Source organism: Hyperolius riggenbachi, chromosome 3 (genome assembly GCF_040937935.1).
Source record: "Hyperolius riggenbachi isolate aHypRig1 chromosome 3, aHypRig1.pri, whole genome shotgun sequence".
Lineage (NCBI taxonomy): Eukaryota > Metazoa > Chordata > Amphibia > Anura > Hyperoliidae > Hyperolius > Hyperolius riggenbachi.
In genome coordinates this window covers 288,770,500-288,791,131 of record NC_090648.1, presented here as the reverse complement: position 1 = coordinate 288,791,131, position 20,632 = coordinate 288,770,500, and the positions used below count along the sequence as shown (strand labels likewise).

General features: G+C 42.5%; 1 protein-coding gene across 3 annotated transcripts in view; it reads right to left on the bottom strand.

Moving 5' to 3' along the window:
• The window catches only part of TFEC (transcription factor EC), a 200,746-nt gene that overhangs the window by 36,349 nt on the left and 143,765 nt on the right, over positions 1-20,632 (bottom strand). For 2 of the 3 annotated variants that reach the window (XM_068272728.1, XM_068272726.1), the window contains exon 2: positions 9,891-10,142. In XM_068272728.1, the coding sequence (XP_068128829.1) occupies positions 9,891-10,142 (252 nt within the window). Of the gene's footprint in view, positions 1-9,890; positions 10,143-10,906; positions 11,001-20,632 lie in introns of those variants that run through there. The other variant, XM_068272727.1, reaches the window with a different exon arrangement.

Sequence of the window (20,632 nt, the reverse complement as noted above, 5' to 3'; positions counted from 1 at the left end):
GTGTTAGTGACAAGAAAAGGAGGTAAAATTAAATTAGATAGTAGGTTGTATGACCGAGCAATAAACCGTTAAAGCTGCAGTGGTCTGAATGGAAAAAAAAGTGTCTGGTCCTTAAAGGGGTTCTTCCGCGAAATAGAAAAAAAATAAAAAGTGGTTTATTTATAAACTATTAAAAATCCTCTTCAAATAGTGCGAAAAGTGTTTTAAAAAATGAATAGTTTCATCAAAGTAACACCTAATGTAATCAGTGACAGATGTCGGCCAGGGAGGCTAATCCATTTGTTAGGGGTGTTTTTTTTTGTACTATAATATCACAAACATAACTGCTGCGTACCTAGTTGACAGTTCTGTAGTCCGTTGCTGTCAGGAATGGCTCTTACAATTAGAAGAACGGCTGTTATCTCCCGGAGCTCTGCGCAGTTATTTATTTTAGTTTCAAGGAGGGAGAGAGAGGACCCCGGAGCAATGAATCAGGCAGAGAGAGAGCAGCTGATCAGTGAGAACGTAGGGTGTCTATGCAGAATCCTCTAGCGAGTGATCCCTTTGTCGCTGCAAGATTTATTGGTTTGTGTTGAGTTCTCCAGGCAGCTAAAAGTTAATAAGAAAACACAAACCCATAAATCTTGCAGCGACAAAGAGATCACTCGCTTTCAGGAGATAAAGAGGATTCTGCATACACGCCGTAGTCTGGTTGCCGGGCAATGACGTCAACAAATTACGTTCTCACTGATCAGCTGCTCTCTCTCTGCCTGATTCATTGCTCCGGGGTCCTCTCTCTCCCTCCGTGAAACCAAAATAAATAACTGCGCAGAGCTCCGGGAGATAACAGCCGTTATTCTAATTGTAAGAGCCATTCCTGACAGCAATGGACTACATAACTGTCAACTAGGTACGCAGCAGTTATGTTTGTGATATTATAGTACAAAAAAAAACACCCCTAACAAATGGATTAGCCTCCCTGGCCGTCATCCGTCACTGATTACATTAGGTGTTACTTTGATGAAACTATTCATTTTTTAAAAACACTTTTCGCACTATTTGAAGAGGATTTTTAATAGTTTATAAATAAACCACTTTTTATTTTTTTCCTATTTCGCGGAAGAACCCCTTTAAAGCCAATGGGTACTGCTTAAAAATTAAAAAAGTCAGATACTCACCTAAGGAGAGGGAAGGCTCGGTCCTAATGAGCCTTCCCTATGATCAAAACACAGGAGAAGAACGAGCACGCATAGTAAAGCAATCAAGTATTGCTATCAATACGCAGCTTCGGCGGAACTAGTCGGATGGGCACAGGAGTGCTCTGGCAGCCGTCACCTAGCCCCATACCGTCATTATCTAGGTAAGCACCATCCTCTTTTCCCTCTTTGAATCCCTGTATTCCTATCCACACTATTTATGCTCACTTGGACTTTTCATCTTTTTTTTTTGTTTTCACCTCCCTTTTTTTGCTTTACCTTATGGTATGTTATTGCATTTTTTACTAGGCATGTTAGCCAGTACACCTATTCATATAGGGCACTTATTTGTGGTATAGTAATGTAGATTGCTGTGAACAGTTTATCCCTACCCTTCCCTTTCCTGCATTAATATCTACCTCTTATTGAGGTTAGATTCATACTCACTAATCATAAATTGCACTATGCACTAAAGCACTTTACAGAGATTCACTGTAATTGGGTCAGGTTTATTCAATTATTGGATTTGTGTGTCCTCTCATCTATCTGCAATACAGTGTCTTTTTCTCTAAGTTTTTTTCATTATTACAAACATTTTTCCTAAATTTTTGTAGTGACACTGGCAAAACAAATTTTTGATTGCAGCTGTTGGAGGATACACAATATTCTTGACCTTACGGGTCAATTATTATATGATTGGTGCTACTTTATTCAATTTAATATTATTTGGGGCCTTTTTGTGGCTAAGTTGATGGCTGGCCTTGTTTTTAAATGTTTTTAATTATGTGTAGTTAGCTCAATAAACTTTTTTCATAGTTTACTCATTTTTTGTCTTGCATCTAATTTTGTCTGCTTGAGATAATATATGGTTATATAGGGGTTGTCTTTTTCTTTTTTTTTTTTTTTTTGTATAAATAACTAATGAGCCTTCCCTCTCCTCTCGCGGCGCCCTCGGTGCTGCGCTGGCTCCCCCATTCGCGCCCGCCGCCGCAGGGTCTTCGGGAGCACTCGGGCTTCCGAAGACGGGCCACTCCTACTACGCACACGCGAGTGAGTCATAGAGGGCGCTTGCGCATGCGTAGTATGGAGCGGCCCGTCTTCGGGAGCCCGAGTGCTCCCGAAGGCTTCCGAAAGCTCTCTTCGCCTGCGGAAGTGGCAGTATTTGACCGAACTGGTTGAATACTGCTGCGGGGGATCCTGCGCGGGACCGGGCACCGGGAGAGGAGAGGGAAGGCTCATTAGGACCGAGCCTTCCCTCTCCTTAGGTGAGTATCTGACTTTTTTATTTTTTAAGTGGTAAACATTCACTTTAAGGGGTTTTAAGACTGCAGTCCTTAAGTGGTTAAGTTTGATGTGTGTATGCACCTTTACTTGTAGGTTGATTGGCTTTTCCCCCAATTGACCCTAGTGCAATTGGGACTTATGCATGTCATTGTGTCTCACTATAACAAGCTAAGCCTTAATGTTTAACATATAACACAGTCAAATTTCTGTATTCATCCTGTAATGAGTGCATCTAATATGTCTCTCCTATAACAATTCCTGCCTTAAAGAGGAACTCCAGTGAAAATAATGTAATAAAAAAAGTGCTTCATTTTTACAATAATTATGTATAAATGATTTAGTCAGGGTTTGCTCATTGTAAAATCTTTCCTCTCCCCGATTTACATACTGACATTTATTACATGGTGACATTTTTACTGTGGGCAGGTTATGTAGCTGCTGCTAGCTGTTTTGGCTGTTAGAGACAGCTGTAAACAGCTATTTCATGTCTGTGAACCTTGTTACATTGTAACAAACTGCCAAAAGTACCGCGGACCCAGAGCTTCTTGTGGGAGCAGTTTCAGCACAAAATCAGTCATACAGTGCCCCCTGATGGTCTGTTTGTGAAAAGCATTATATTTCTCATGTAAAAGGGGGTATCAGCTACTGATTGGGATACAGTTCAATTCTTGGTTGGAGTTTCTCTTTAAAGGGATACTGTAGGGGGTCGGGGAAAATGAGTTGAACTTACCCGGGGCTTCTAATGGTCCCCCGCAGAAGTCCTGTGCCCGTGCAGCCAGTCACCGATGCTCCGGCCCCCGCCTCTGGTTCACCTCTGGAATTTCAGACTTTAAAGTCTGAAAACCACTGCGCCTGTGTTGCGGTGTCCTCGCTCCCGCTGATGTCGCCAGGAGAGTACTGCGCAGGCACAGACCATACTGAAATTCCAGAAGTGAACCGGAGGCGGGGCCGGAGCATCGGTGAGCGGCTGCGCGGGCACAGGATGGCTGCGGGGGACCATTAGAAGCCCCGGGTAAGTTCAACTCATTTTCCCCCCACCCCCCCTACAGTATCCCTTCAATGCACTCCATATAACAAGTGCAGGCCTAATGTTCCCCAAGCTACAAGTGCAGTCTCAGTGTCTCCCATTCAGTAAGTGCAATTAGTATTATGTTGCAAAATAACCACTGTGTATTTTTTTTTAAACAATTAACGCCTAAAGGATAACAGTATTTGCAAACATAAGTACAGTCATTCATCTTCTTAATGGAGATCTTCTTAATGTTAAGTGATGCTACCTACCCTGTTCTCTGCATACCCTGACCTGGGCCATGTAACCTGTAGAGTTGCATGAAGTGGAGTATGTTCCCATAAACACAAATTGTGCACGGTTAAGACTGAGGACAGGAGCTGACCTGGGCCATGTGACCTAGTTGCATGCAGTGGAACATTTTCCCTCTATGCAAATTGTGTGTGGTTAAAGGCAACCTGAACAATGTAAAATTGTGTAAAATAAACACATGATGTACCTGAAAATGAATATTACATACTTACCTCACCATAATTTCCTCCCAGAAGCTCACCATTTTTTCTTACAACGATTCCTTCCAGTTCTGACAAGATTTTTTCAGAAATGAAATATATCAGTTGCTTCAGTTATATATCAGTTGCTGTCAGTTATAACTGAAAGGACAACTGATGAGCTAGATAATGTCCATGTTTCCCTACGGCTCACATAAGCGATATTTCAGTTTAACAGTGTACTGACCAAGAAGCTATTATGGGGTAATGGCCATTTTCAAAATGGTGGACGGAGAATTCCATTGATCACAGTGGACAAACAGGATGCAGGAGAGGAGAATGAGATTGATAAGTAGACTACACAGAAGGTAAGTATGGTGTGTGTAGGCTCATTTTGACTTGTAATTTTCAGTTCAGGTTTGTTTTAAGGCAGAGGACAGGACCTTCACAAGTATTGACAAATATTGCAATCATGATAGAAGTCCCCCCCCCCCTTCCCACCTTAACCTTCTGTGACTACTGCAGATGGAGTTGACATAGGGCCAATTTTACACTTGCGTTACCATGACGGTGCCTTTAGCACCATATAGTGCCCAGGGCACACACCTCACCATCTTACTGTGGAGTTAGCAGTGTCTGCATATTGTATAGTAGCCCAGGAGGACAGAGAATGAGGCAAACAGCAGAGTCTGATCCTTTATTGTATACATTTGACCAGTACATGAACAACTCAGTGGACAAGAAGCAAATTATGCGTCCATCCTCCTCTCACTCTGACAGTTAATGCTGCAGATAGCGAGGCTTTGGTGGCACTGTAAGGTAGGAGGCTAGCGTATGGGACACAGTGGAGATATAACATATCCTGGCAAGTGTGGTGCAACTTGCAGTGATGGTGCTATGTGTTTCTGTAGAAGGAAGAGTGTCTTAGTGTAAGAAATAGTAATAATCTACAATATATAGTATAATGTATTCTATTTGTGTATTCATACATGCTAATGTATGTGTAAGCATATGTGAATGTATGTATGTTATATACATCTATATAATTATGTGTAAATGTGTACGCCAGTGTAAATATACCTGAACATGTTTAATATATCCATGTACATGTATGTATATGTGCAAGTATAGCTATTTAAGTGACCATGTTAGGTCATGACCAGAGACAGGGGGTATATTTTATGTCTGTATGAAATATACATATGTCATGTCTGAATGATATCTATTTTATTCTGATGATTGACATTATTGGTTTGATTATTGTACCAACTTTTTGTTGTCTGCTACAGTATTGTTCTGTTTAGATCTTGAACTTGATGTTTTGACTTTGCCATGGCCACACAGGCATCTGATATGAATTATGCTCTTATGAAGGGGCCTCTTTGAGATGCAAGACACGCTTTAGGCTTTTTGAATGCAATCTATAATTAGCTGTTGATTTTTTATAGTTTTTATTGGCACTGCTCCAGTGTTTGTTATCCATTTTTTGTTCAAAAGTGTTTTTGTTGAAATTTTTTTCAATTTAACACAATCCAACAGATGATGAACTCATTTTATTTTAATAAAAGATTAAGACTTTGGGTTGTCTGTGAAACTCCTTTATTTTTTATTATTTGTTTAAGTTTGACTACATATAGGGGGAACTTACTTTTCAGCATTTATCTTTACTTGCTGTTGCAGCTGTTATGCATCTGTATAACAACGTTAGCCATTATGTCCCTCATATGAAGAGAGGAGACATAATGCCTTCTGTATAATAAGTGCCACCATAATGTCACCCAAGTGTATGCATAATTCTCCTACCCACCAAAAAATGTACTCCCTTAAAAAAAACAAAAAACAGAATCCAGACTCTTCACCTAAAATTAGGACATTGACATAAAGAAAGAGGGAGGTGCCACAGGGTGGACAACAAAACAGCAAAATTAGTTAACCCTTTGCACACCCACATGGAAATTCTCGGAGCTAACTCCAACCCAAATTAGTGCAAATACTTTCTGTTTTAAGAAAGCAAACTTTTGCTTTCCATAGCATTTTAGTAAGAGGGCTTTTTGTCCCTTTGTAGCCCCTTACACACTCCATTGAGTTCTGGTTCACCATGAGCTTGCTGGATAGTCTGTGTCTCACAATCACATGAAAATGCTTTCATGCAAATCAATCATCGAGGAACCACTGCTATTCCTACAGCTTTGTTAAAAGCTAGAGTCTTCGTTACTTGGGTCCTATAACATGCATAGGGATTAGCTTGATGCACTAGTGATGCACTGTATGCTTGCCCTTGCTTGTTATACGCAGAGTTCCCCAACCCTGCCCTCAAGGCCCACCAACAGTGCATGTTTTGTGGAAATCCACAGAGGTAGATCATCAGCTCTGCTGGGACACTAATTTCCTCACCTGTGCATGTTTGTGGTTTCCTGCAAAACATGTACTGTTGGTGGGCCTTGAGGACAGGGTTGGGGAACTCTGTGTTATAGGACCAGAGTTAGGACACATACAATCCCCGGAGGGCCTCTAGGTGGCATTTGTGACTAAGCAAGAGAATGTATTATTTTGTGATGAAGACCCTGGCTTTTAACTCATCTGTAGGGATAGCAGTGGTTCCTGGATGGTTGCTTTGCATGGAAGCATTTGCATGTGAGTGTGCAAAGGGTTAACTGATTTTGCTCCCTACAAAAAAGTGCATCCATAAGGCCCTTCCTGTAACAAGTACTGCTACTGAAATACAGTTCCTTCTATTAGCAGTGATTGAATGGTTAACAGATGAGGTTGGAAAGCAGTTAGGTCAAACAGACAATACAGACAGACATCAGGTGGGTTTTTGGAGTTCTGAAATGACTGCTATGATCATGGGAGACTATTTTCCCTGTCCAGTTAGATGCTTTATTTACATTTGAAGTGCAACAACTCAACAGACATCTTGTCTAATAACAAATGCTGCCCTACCACAAGCCTGGCACCATCTGATGAAGTACAAAGCTATGAGATCATCACTAATATGTATATGCCCACAAACCCCCACCTTTCCTGATCAACAGATCATCTGTAACGTGATCATTTAACAATCGTAATGCCCCAGTTTTAATAAGTTTTCATTATATTTAATGTTTATATTAAATCTAGTCTCTAATCTATTAAAAACATTGCACAGGGTATGCCTTCTGGGTAGGGAGCAGTTAATGGAGTAATGACATAGAAAGATCAACACAGGAAGCAACAGACTTTATTTCTGTTTGCAGTATTTCATACATTGTATGTTTTAACTTAGGTAATACACCTTTTCAGATTTTTTTGTACTTTGTACTGGTTATGTTCAATAATGGATTTGTAACAGACTCAGATCTGGTTTCCACCGAGCCGGCATGTGTCTTAAGAGAGGCACACCGGCACTGCAGAGATGCGAAAATGCATTGAAGTCCCTGTAGCTGTGCCATGCATGGCAATAGGGATTCTGCTGCGTGCTTTGGGAAACTGCTGCATACCATCCAGAATCATGATGCAGGCATGCGATCTGGACAGCATGATATTGCACAAAATAGGCAACGTTTCTCAGTAAGGCTCTGATGCTGGGAAATGCTGCTTATCCATATGTAGTGGATACAGGCCCTAAAACAAAGATAAAGAGTAGTGGAACTTCTTATTCTGGTGCATGTGTGGCATGTAAATGAGGAGAAAGTCAAATTGGTTTGTGGTGTTATTAGATACATAACAGTACTGTAAAGCTTGCTTTGTGATGCCAGTAAGAATAGGAAGATGCTTAAGTACCGTATATCCTCGAGTATAAGCCGAGTTTTTGAGGCCAAAAAAGTGGCCCAAAAGTGGGGGTCTCGGCTTATACTCGAGTGCCCACCTCCCCGAGTGCACCTTCCTTCCGCAGAGTGTAAAAAAAAAAAAGCTGAGCAGCGCTAATGGTTGATTAACTTCCCCCTCCCGCTCGCCGCAATGTATACAGTAACCCGCGTGTCCTCCTCCCCGCTATGTGTAAAGTGCTGTAATCCATGTGACAGTCTCTCCCCGGCAGACTGGAGTGTGTTGCCAACCTTGGAATTGTCCTGTGTTCGGATGCCTCTTCCTGCCTGTCGCAGGCTCGTTGCTATGACTCAATCACGTGCACCACGTGCGGCGTCATAGCAACGAGCCTGCGACAGGCAGGAAGAGGCATCCGAACACAGCGCGGATCACTGTGAGTTACTCAAAGCTGCGCTGCATATGGTGACACTCGGGGGACACGGAGGACAATTCCAAGGATTACAGCACTTTACACATAGCGGGGAGGAGGACACGCGGGTTACTGTATACATTGCGGCGAGCGGGAGGGGGAACTTAATCAACCATTAGCGCTGCTCAGCTTTTTTTTTTTTACACTCTGCGGAAGGAAGGTGCACTCGGGGAGGTGGGCACTCAAGTTACACATAGCGGGGGAGAGGGGCATGTGGGTTACTGTACACATTGCGGCAAACGGGAAGGGGGCACAGATTACAGTACACATAGCCACGAGCAGGAGGGGAGGGGGGAGTTATGTGATCATTAGTGCTGCTCAGCTTTTTTTCCCTTTTTTTTTACACATTGCGGTGGGGGAGTGCAGGGGGGCACGCTGCCATTAGTGATAGCTTTTAACGCAGAACTCAGTACTTTCTCTCTGCTCTATAAGATACGCACCTTAAGATAGTAAAGAAAAACAATTCTTTGTTACAGCTGATACAAAATCCTGCAATACATCTGCAGTGCGTCTACTTCCTGCTTTCATGGAAGCAGACATATTAACATCCTGTGCTTTCAAATGAGCTTATTTACCTTGACAGGTGACACAGGAGAGTTCAAATTACAATTTGTGATTAGACAGATGAGGAGGAGGAATTATTTTTATTATTAATGCTGCTGCATTTCCTACCCTCGGCCTATACTCGGATCAATCATTTTTTCCAGGATTTTTTGGTAAAAGTTGGGGGGTCGGCCTATACTCGAGTCGGCTTATACTCGAGTATATACGGTATACACAATAAATCTAGCTCTTCTGAGGTTTATTCAATAAAATAAGAAACATTGTCCTCATAAGGTGTATGAACTTTTTAAATCCAGCAGGTGGAGTTTATAATGAAAATAATGCAAATTAATTATGTTAAATAATATTATTATTAATTCAGTAACTTATAATGCGGGGTAATTAGTCAAGCAAAAGTATAGATCAGTGACTCGACTAATGTATGATACATAATGAAAAAAACTAAATTGATTAAAACTCTGAAGTCTCCTTTTGAATTGGTCCCCAAAACATTAAAGACAATATAAATACTTAAGTAAACCTGTGAGGAAAAAAAAGCAAAAGTTAGTTACTTACCTCAGCAGAGGAAAGCCTCTGGATGACTCAGAGGCTTCTCCAATGCTCCTGTAGCCCACCAATGCTTGCCAGGGCCATCTTCTTGGGATGGGATGGGAGAATGGCCACATCAGTTGGGGTGAGGAGGATGGGGAAATCCTCTGGATTCCCTCTACTGAGGTAAGTACCTAACTTGGGCCATTTTTTCCTACAGGTACACTTTAATGTGTTATTGTACTTAAAGGATCACTAAGGCAGAAAACAGTACATTTTAAAATGCATGCATATGCATACAAATAAAATGTGCATTTGTACCAGAGTAAAGTGCACTGTATGTTAATTTTCTTTTATGTTGCCATCACTTACAGTATATAGAAAAATTTGGCAGACCTGACAGGTTTTGGTCTAGAAAATCTCCTTGTGGGAGATTCTCAGGGTTTTCCTAATTTTCAAAAGTACTTTTTCAAAATTGTCTCTTTTCACTCCTTATCATATTTGTGCAGATGTTAATAGCACTTCAGTAAACACTGAGTTTTTGAGTAAAAATTGTAGATGAGTCCTTTATACACTATGAATAATAGAAGAACTATACATTCAAAATGCAAAAAAAAACATACCTCGTTTTCATGGTTGGAACCCAAAGATAATAACTTTGATACAGTAGCATTTGCTGTGCAACTTTCGGCCACAGGAGACATGTGTCCACTTCTTGCAGATGGTGTCACTCCTGCTGGCTGGACACTGTGTGAATGTGAATATGAAACAGTCTGAGTAGAAAACTTAGTCCCGAGTGTTAAATACTGTTTGACTTGCTGCCTCTGTGTTTGCTGTAGGTGATACTTTGCTGGATTTTCCAGGTGCGTTTGGACCTGTAATAAAAATAACATGCAAATGTATCTTTCTGACTACTGTAAACAAGCATATAGCATATATATTCTCACAGACGTGTGTAATGGTATTAAGGGATTACTGTTGTTTAAAATGATAAACAAATGTATAGCTTGCAATTGGATAGCAACTGATAGTAGGTATACAATTATCCTCAATTCATTATGTTGTAAGTAAGACGTACACAAGCACTAGAGGGGCTTACTTCAATTTTCAGCACAGCTCTGAACTCAGACTACTACCCATTTATATACAGTCTGTTTATAAAATAATGAGTAATAAAATATGGTGTAAGAACCTAGTAAACACAAAGTCCACTTGAATTAAATAACACTAACATTTCCTATTGACTTACATATCATCAATATGTTGTGCCATGTTTAAAATGCATGTACTATGATTGATCACTTGTAATGATACTGGACATTTAAGGGTAATTAAAAAAAATAGCAAACTAAATAGTAAAATGCTCTGTTCATAATAAAAAAAATAGAGACAACGCACACTATGGTGTTATCTATAAAAAAAAAGCAAAATAATAATAATAGCAAATTATAAAAATAAAAATAAAAACAGGATTAAGTAGAAATTCATTTAAGGTCATTATTTTGCTGATACAGTGAATAGTACTTGAATAAAAGTCACTGGTTTGAAGTTAGTTGCACTTTTGCATGTGTACTTCCTCTATTTGCACTAAGCTTTAAACTTTTTAAAATAAGATGTAGAAGACTTCTGTAATTCTTACCTCGTAGTAGGAGCAGTCAGCTAAATGAGGCATTTTCAAGACTTTTGACAAGAAATGTTTCAGTTCTATGGATGGAGGTACCAACTACACTGTCCTCTGGATGTTGCAGTTCAATAGGGACAATGTTTGAACTCAGCAGGACTTTATAATCTTACTAAGCATGATAAAGGATCTAATTGGCTACAAGGAAGTCATCCTTTGATTGCAGAGATTGACAGTTACTTCAAATAGCTCTGCTTCTTGTAGATGTCACATTCCTTTAATTTAACCACCACAGGGATACTAGAGACAACATAAACTGTATTGTCAACTGAGTCTTGTATCTTTATTCCAGTGGGCTTTCTGGTGGTTAATTGCAAAACTGCAGCAATAAATTCTTCTTAAGTGCCCAATGTGGAAGTATTTTTTAATATGCTTTTAATGATCATCAGCAGCAATGCTTGATTTACACCATATATTTATCTCTCTGCTAGCCAATTACACAAACTATTTAGAATTCCCCTAACATACATTAGCATTCATAAATAATCCACATAAAGTACTTTGCATGTAAATTAAGCCTATTTGGTCATTATTTCACTCTGGTTATTCAGTTATTTACTTTAGGCACTTGACTTTTTTTTTTACTATTTTAACACTTCCATGTAAAGGAAATTCAAATACCCAAAAAAAAGATAAAAATGTTTATCTTTTATTGAAACAGTGGTTTTAGGATTCTATTACCAACACTAATGTGAAAACTATTTAACCACTTAAGGACTGCAGTCTTAAAGAGACACTGAAGCGAAAAAAAAAATATGATATAATTAATTGGTTGTGTACTATGAATAATTACTAGAAGATTAGCAGCAAAGAAAATATTCTCATATTTTTATTTTCAGGTATATAGTGTGTTTTCTAACATTGCATCATTCTCTAATATGTGCAGATTACACAACACTCAGCATTCAAAATGATTCTTTCAGAGCAGTCTGTGAACTAATGACCTCTCCTCTGGCAGATAAAAAGAAAACTGTTCACTTACAGTTGAGATAATAAAAGTCAGAAGACAGCCCTCTCCACAACTTTGAAAGTCATAGAGATTAATGGCTTTTTTGCATAGAGATAACAACTGGAGTTTCTTAACTCTTCCTGTACTGGAAACAATTACACTGATGTATCTGATCTTAATGTTTTATTTCTTAGCTGTGCTACACATACAAATCATAATATCATAATTTAATTTTTTTTTCGCTTCAGTGTCTCTTTAAAACCCCTTAAGGAGCAGACACTTTTTTCCATTCAGACCACTGCAGCTTTAACGGTTTATTGCTTGGTCATACAACCTACAACCTACCACCTAAATGAATTTTACCTCCTTTTCTTGTCACTAATACAGCTTTCTTTTGGTGCTATTTGATTACTGCTGTGATTTTTAGTTTTTATTATATTCATCAAAAAACACATGAATTTTGTCAAAAAAAATATTTTTTTAACTTTCTGTGCTGACATTTTTCAAATAAAGTAAAATTTCTATATAAATGTTTGTCCAAATTTATTGTCCTACATGTCTTTGATAATAAAAAAAATCCAATAAGTGTATATTTATACACTTTTGACTTTTCTGAGCACCTGTCATGTTTCATGAGGTGCTAGAATTCCAGGATAGAATAAATACCCCCCAAATGACCCCATTTTGGAAAGAAGACATCCCAAAGTATTCACTAAGAGGCATGGTGAGTTCATAGAAGATTTTATTTTTTGTCACAAGTTAGGGGAAAATGACACTTTGTGACAAAAAAAAAAAAATTAAAAAAAAGTTTCCATTTCTGGCTTTCTGCTAACTTGTGACAAAAAAATGAAATCTGCCACGGACTCACCATGCCCCTCTGAATACTTTGGGGTGTCTATTTTCCAAAATGGGGTCATTTGTGGGGTGTGTTTACTGTCCTGGCATTTTGGGGGGTGCTAAATTGTAAGCACCCCTGTAAAGCCTAAAGGTGCTCATAGGACTTTGGGCCCCTTAGCGCACCTAGGCTGCAAAAAAGTGTCACATATGTGGTATCGCCGTACTCAGGAGAAATAGTTTAATGTGTTTTGGGGTGTATTTTTACCAATGCTGGGTGGGAGAAATATCTCTGTAAATGAGATTTTTTTGATTTTTTTTTACACACAATTGTCCATCTACAGAGATATTTCTCCCACCCAGCAAGACACCCCAAGGTATTCCGTTAGGAGTATGGTGAGTTCATAGAAGATTTTATTTTTTTGTCACAAGTTAGCGGAAATTGATTTTTATTGTTTTTTTTCACAAAGTGTCATTTTCGTCTAGCTTGTGACAAAAAATTAAATCTTCTATGAACTCACCATACACCTAAAGGAATACCTTGGGGTGTCTTCTTTCTAAAATGGGGTCACTTGTGGGGTTCCTATACTGCCCTGGCATTTTAGGGGCCCAAAACCATGAGGAGTAGTGTAGAAACCAATTGCCTGAAAATGACCTGTAAAATCCTAAAGGTACTCATAGGACATTGGGCCCCTTAGCGCACCTAGGCTGCAAAAAAAGTACCACACATGTGGCATCGCCGTACTCAGGAGAAGTAGTATAATGAGTTTTGGGTGTATTTTTACACATCCCCATGCTGGGTGGAAGAAATATCTCTGTAAATGACAATTTTTTGATTTTTTACACACAATTGTCCATTTACAGAGATATTTCTCCCACCCAGCATGGGTATGTGTAAAAATACACCCCAAAACACATTATACTACTTCTCCTGAGTACGGCGATACCACATGTGTGACACTTTTTTACAGCCTAGGTGCGCTAAGGGGCCCAAAGTCCTATGAGTACCTTTAGGATTTCACAGGTCATTTTGAGGCATTTGGTTTCCAGACTACTCCTCACTGTTTAGGGCCCCTAAAATGCCAGGGCAGTTTAGGAACCCCACAAGTGACCCCATTTTAGAAAGACAACACTCCAAGGTATTCCGTTAGGAGTATGGTGAGTTATTAGAAGATTTTATTTTTTGTCACAAGTTAGCAGAAATTGATTTATATTGTATTTTGTCACAAAGTGTCATTTTCCACTAACTTGTGACAAAAAATAAAATCTTCTATGAACTCATCATACACCTAATGGAATACCTTGGGGTGTCTTCTTTCTAAAATGGGGTCACTTGTGGGGTTCTTATACTGCCCTTGCCCCTGCCTCAAAATGACTGTTCAGGGGTATAAGCATCTGCAAATTTTGATGACAGGTGGTCTATGAGGGGCCGAATTTTGTGGAACCGGTCATAAGCAGGGTGGCCTCTTAGATGACAGGTTGTATTGGCACTGAAGTGCAGGAAGCGCAGGATGTTCTCAAATCGTGACCTGTACATGGCAGCAGAGAACATGGGCATGTGATGTATTGGGTGCGTAGACCAATAAGACCGCAATACATTCTTTTTGACTAGATCCATGTTAAAGAGAAGGCCCCAAAAAATGTTACGTTCGGAAACATGGAGTGGTTTCCACCGAAAAGGCTGGGCATGGTAGCTTCTTGGATTGGCGGTTGCGTATTGTGTGGCATAACATTTGGTCTCAGTCAAAAATTAAGTTGTAGAGACCAGCAGTGATCAGAAAAAAAATTCTGTCACTGCGGTGGGGCGGGTGAGAGTTTGGCCGGGTGATCAGAAGCCCGCAGGGGGCAGTTTAGGGCCTGATCTGATGGATAGGAGTGCTAGGGGGTGACAGGTGGTGACGGGAGGTGATTGATGGGTGTCTCAGGGAGTGATTAGAGGGGAGAATCAATGCACTGGGGAGGTGATTGGAAGGGGGTCTGAGGGGGATCTGAGGGTTTGGCTGAGTGATCAGAAGCCCACACGGGGCAAATCAGGGCCTGATTTGATGGGTAGGTGTGCTAGGGGGTACCAGGTGGTGACAGGAGGTGATTGATGGGTGTGATTGGAGGGGGAAATAGATGCAAGCAATGCACTGGGGAGGTGATCAGGGGGTATGACGGTGATCTGAGGGTGTGGGCGGGTGATTGGGTACCCGCAAGGGGGGCAGATTAGGGTCTGATCTGATGGGTAGCAGTGACAGGTGGTGACAGGGGGTGATTGATGGGTGATTGATGGGTGATCAGTGGATGAATAGAGGGGAGAACAGATGTAAATAATGCACTGGGGAGATGATCGGGGGGTGTCTGAGGGTGTGGGCGGGTGTTTGGGTGCCCGCAAGGTGCAGATTAGGGTCTGATCTGATGGGTAGCAGTGACAGGTGGTGACAGGGGGTGACAGGGTGATTGATAGGTGATCAGGGTGTGATTAGAGGGGAGAATAGATGCAAGCAATGCACTAACGAGGTGATCAGGGTGGGTCTGCGGGCGATCTGAGGGTGTGGGCGGATAATTGGGGGCCCGCAAGGGGCAAATTAGCGTCTGATCTGATGGGTAGCAGTGACAGGTGGTGACAGGGAGTGATTGATGGGTGATTTATGGGTGATCAGTGGGTGATTAGAGGGGAGAACAGATGTAAATAATGCACTGGGGAGATGATCAGGGGGGGTCTGAGGGCGATCTGAGGGTGTGGCCGGGTGTTTGGGTGCCCGCAAGGGGCAGATTAGGGTCTGTTCTGATGGGTTGCAGTGACAGGTGGTGACAGGGGGTGACGGGGTGATTAACAGGTGATCAGGGTGTGATTAGAGGGGAGAATAGATGCAAGCAATGCACTGGTGAGGTGATCGGAGGGGTCTGAGGGTGATCTGAGGGTGTGGGCGGGTAATTGGGTGCCCGCAAGGGGCAGATTAGGGTCTGATCTGATGGGTAGCAGTGACTGGTGGTGACAGGGGGTGATTGATGGGAGATTGATGGGAGATCAGTGGGTGATTAGAGGGGAGAACAGATGTAAACAATGCACTTGGGAGGTGATCTGAGGGCGGGTCTGCGGGCGATCTGAGGGTGTGGGTGAGTGATCAGGTGCCCGCAAGGGACAGGCTAGGGTCTGATCTGATGGGTGGCAGTGACAGGTGGTGACAGGGGGTGATTGATGGGTGATTGACAGGTGATTGACAGGTGATCAGTGGGTGATTACAGGGAAGAATAGATGTATACAGTACACAGGGGGGGTCTGGGGGGTTTCTGGGGAGGATCTGAGGGTATGGGGGGAGTGATCAGGAGCCCCCAGGGGGCAGTTTAGGACCTAATCTAAAATATAGCATTGACAGATAGTGACAGGGAGTGATTGATGGGTGATTAGGGGTGTGATTGGGTGCAAACAGTGGTCTGAGGGGTGATCAGGAGGGAAGTCTGAGGGGTGCTGTGGGCGATCAGGGGGCAGGGGGGGAGGATCAGTGTGTGTGTGCTTTCACATACACAGCTGCCTCCTACTCTGGTGGACCCTCGATCACTGGGACCACCAGGGTAGGAGGCAGCCTGTATAATACAATTTGTATACATTACAATGCCTATTATACACTTTCTAGCGGCAGATCGAGGGTTAACAACCCGCCGGCATGCTAATTGGCCGGTGGGTTGACGTCGCGGGTGGGTCTAATGCCGGCGGATGCCGCGCATCTATGCGCGCGATCCCCAGCTAAGCAGTCCCCCAGGTGCCACTGCCGATTGGCGTTAGGTAGTGGGAGGTCAGCAAGTGGTTAAAGGAGACCTTTAAAGTAAGATGAAAAAAAATGCAGCATATCACATAAACATGACTAGGCAGAGTTACCTGGTTTCTGTGTTGCCTGGTCTGGCTTTCCACTGGACAGGCTGGCCTGCTGCCATATTATCTGGCAGTCCCCCCATAGCATTCCCTGACCTTTTAGTGGACCCCCTCCAATGCTCCAATAAGCCTCTCATTGAGGCACCAAACCTTCCAACATGCCCAGAAGAACCACAGCTTCCTGTTTGCCCCCATAAAGGCACCAAAGCACCCAGCATGCCCTCATAGAAACACCACAGTACCCAGCATGCCCGCATAGAAGCACCACAGCTCCTACCATGCTCGTCATTGAGGCACCTCAGCATACCCCCATACAGGCTCCACAGCTCTATGGGGTATGCTGGGGGGCTGTAGTGCCTCTATGGCAATGTCCTGGGAGCTGTGGTGCCTCAATTGGGGGGACATGCTGGGTGCTGTGGTGCCTCCATGGGGGCATTCTGGGTGTTTTAGTTTCTTTATGGGGGCATAATGGGTGCCGTGGTGCCTCTAGGGGACATGCTGGGTGCCTTGGTGTCATGCTGGAAACAATGGTGCCATGCTGGGTGCTATGGTGCCTACATAAGACATGCTGGCTGCATGCTGTGGTGCCATGCTTGGTGCTGTGTGGTGCCTTTCTGGGTGCTGAGGTGCCTCTATGGAGCACACTCGGTGCTGTTTGGTGCCATGATGGGTGCTGTGGTGCCATGATGGGTGCTTTTCTGCCTCTATGGGGCATGTCGGATGCTGTTGTGCCAAACAGGATGATGTAGTGCTTCTATGTGGCATGCTGGGTACTGTGTGGTGCCATGGTGACTGATGTGGTGCCTCTAAGAGGCATGCTGGGTTTTTGTGGTGCCACGCTGGAAGCTGTGGGGCGTGGAGCCTCCATAGGGAGCATGCATCATTGTGTGTGTCCTGGGTGCCATGCTGGGTGCTGTGGTGCCTCTAGTGGGCATGCTGGGTGCCTTGGTTTCATGCTGGGAGCAATGGTGCCATTATGGGGGCTATGGTGCCTCTATAAGACATGCTGCATGCTGTGCTGCCATGTTAAGCATCATTGTGTGTGTCCTGGGTGTCATGCTGGGTGCTGTGGTGCCTCTATGGGGCATGCTTGGTATTTTAGTTCCTTTATGGAGGCATACTGGGTGCTGTGGTGCCTCTAGGGGGCATGCTGGGTGCCTTGGTGCAATGCTGGGAGCAATGGTGCCCTGCTGGGTGCTATGGTGCCTCTATAAGACATGCTACATGCTGTGGTGCCATGTTAGGTGCTATGTAGTGCCTTGCTGGGTGCTGAGGTGCCTCTATGGAACACACTGGGTGCTGTTTGAGGCCATGCTGGGTGTTGTGGTGCCATGCTGGGTGCTGTAGTGCCTCTATGGGGCATGCTGGGTGCTGCGGTGCCACACTGAGTGCTGTTGCGCCAAGCTGGATACTGTGGTGCCTCTATGGGGCATGCTGAGTTTTTTCCACCTTGCTGCTGCCTGGGTCTGTTGTCTGTGCAAGTACATGCCGAATGGAGTCCATTGCTGTTACCCAGGAGGTCGGGGCTCCACTGAGGTCAGAAGATACTGCGCTGATCGGGACACCTTTGGCCTCGCTGGATGCTGGCTCCATCCATCGGTTGCTGCTGCTCCACCGCAACAGGGACACCAATGGTTCAGCCCCTCCAAGATGCCAGTTGCTAATCTGGAAGTAAAGGCCACTATGGCCGGACGCTTCTGTGACAAATAGGAGTAGGGACCCACCACAGAGATGACTGGAACACCTTGGTCAGCCCTGCCAGATGCCAGAAGCCAGCAATTGGGATCCTCAGCAACATCAGCCATCAACACTGGTTTATTTCATGAGGAAATGGACCATCACAGCTGTGCCTTTGCCTCCATCTGCACCCCCCAATGCCAATGCCCACTTTCACTTTCTCTCCTGAGTTTTTACCTAGGTGATATTTTCACAACTTATTCATAGAATGCCTTTTAAGCAACCAGCAAGCAAGAAAATACTCAAAATAAATTTGATAGTACTTCTTCGCCTACTTTTTGGTACTTTTTAAATTGCAGAGTGCTGAAAAGCAATTTTAAAGAAAAGATGAAAAATCAGGTGAAAAAGTGATGGAGAACAAAGACATGCCACCCATCTCCTAGGTTTACAATGAGACCCTAGGAGAAAGAGGACCAGGTAGATTGCAATGTTGGTAGTCAAACACGGAGGGAGGCATAGACCAGCGGGTAAACGTAAGGAGGAAGTTGCACAGCATCAAATTAATTGGCAACAAGAAGATCCAAAAACAATGGGCCTCACATTACAGCCACCATAGGACATCCTCATGTATCAGGAGATAAGCAGCTTCATCCCACTGTCAGAGGATTTTTTGCATTCCCAGACTTTAGGCAAAACTATACAAGTAAAACCATCTGATCTCCACAAGGCAATATTGTTAATAGCCTATAAACTAGGTATTACATTTATGAATGAATATTCTATTATCTGTTATAGTAGAATATCAGTAATTTTACCAATATTTATCTGCTGTAGTAGAATATTGATTATTTTACCAATATTCAACTATGCCCCTCACACGAGCCTATCTATGCCTAGCAAGAACCTTCCCCTGTCAATGCCTAACAACAACCCTCCCCTATCTATGCCTAACAAGAATCACTCCCATGAAAGAGCATCACTAAAGGATGATGGGTTCTCCTCTGTTCCTGGCTGCCCCATTTCCTTTCAATAAAAATACCAGTGATTACACAGGTTTGCCATATTGCAAATGTAGTATTCTGTGCTAGTCAGTAAAACTATTTGGTGCATATTATTTGCTAATTATTTTTTAAATGCATTATTATTATTACTATCATCATTAGCAGTATGCCATAATCAAACATGTACAGGAAGAAACTATCACTACATTTAAACATTTAAACATGTCTTGATGGATGGGTGATCTAATAGATCTGCCCTGGGAGCAAGCTCTAAGCAAACCTTTTAATCTGGAATGCTGCTGCAATATATGACATATCTAATGTCTCTATGCTGGCTACAGTGTCCTTAGCAATGCAGGGTAACGTCAATCAGATGCAATCTAGTTGTGACAATGGCTTTGTCATGGTGAGAGTACAGCTGACATGTGTCCAAGTGGCTAGCATTGCTATGGACACTACAGGGACACAGGGATTTTATTCTCTATTTCATTTCTTGACATTCCGGTTGGCTGACTGTCATGATAAACTTTTGGCTTCAGTAGTTTCAGAGGCACATACATGAAAAAGTTGCGCAGACAGTGGAATCAGAGTGGAGTGAGAGCAGCAGATATGCATAGTCTCTCTGGGTTACTGATTCAGGAAGTATTAAAGAAATGTGTTCAATATGGAGGATGCCATATTTGTTCCCGTTAAAGTGGACCTGAACTCTTGCACAAGACAGAAAGAAAAGAGAGAAATGCACCCTGTATGGATTTAGAGAGTTTAGCCTGTCTAATTCCACCTCATCTGTGCCTAATCACCACTGTAATTTGTTCTCCAGGCTGTGTCAGCTTAGGAATATCCTCTGCCATGGCAGAGCAGCTAATTTGTAAACTCAGGACAATATGCTTCCATGAAAGCAGGAAGTATAGACACTGCAGATTTATTGCATGATTTGTATCAGCTGTAACAAAGAAATGTATTTCCCTGAAGCTTATTATGCTGTTGTGTATTTTTTAGAGCAGAGAGGAAGTTCTGAGTTCAGGTTCACTTTAAGAAAAGTTCCACTTCCTTTTGAAATTGCTGAAAACATATAGCAGTGCTCCACAAGAGTTTTGCAATTTACTGCTGCTAAAAAGCATCTTTCCCTTTCAATTTGAAAACAGCTTTGAATTTTCAAAAGTGACTAAAGCTGGCATTGCACTTCTTCACAGTTTAGCACTGTGTAGAAATGTCTCAATTTTCTGCACAGAATGATAAGCTGCAAAGCATCTGAGGTTGATCCCCTGACTACCAGCAAACTATTCACATATCACAGTCTCTGTAAAGAGTCCTGTGGTATAACTGTCTGGGGGTTACATGCAACATGTTTTAAAATGCTTATATTT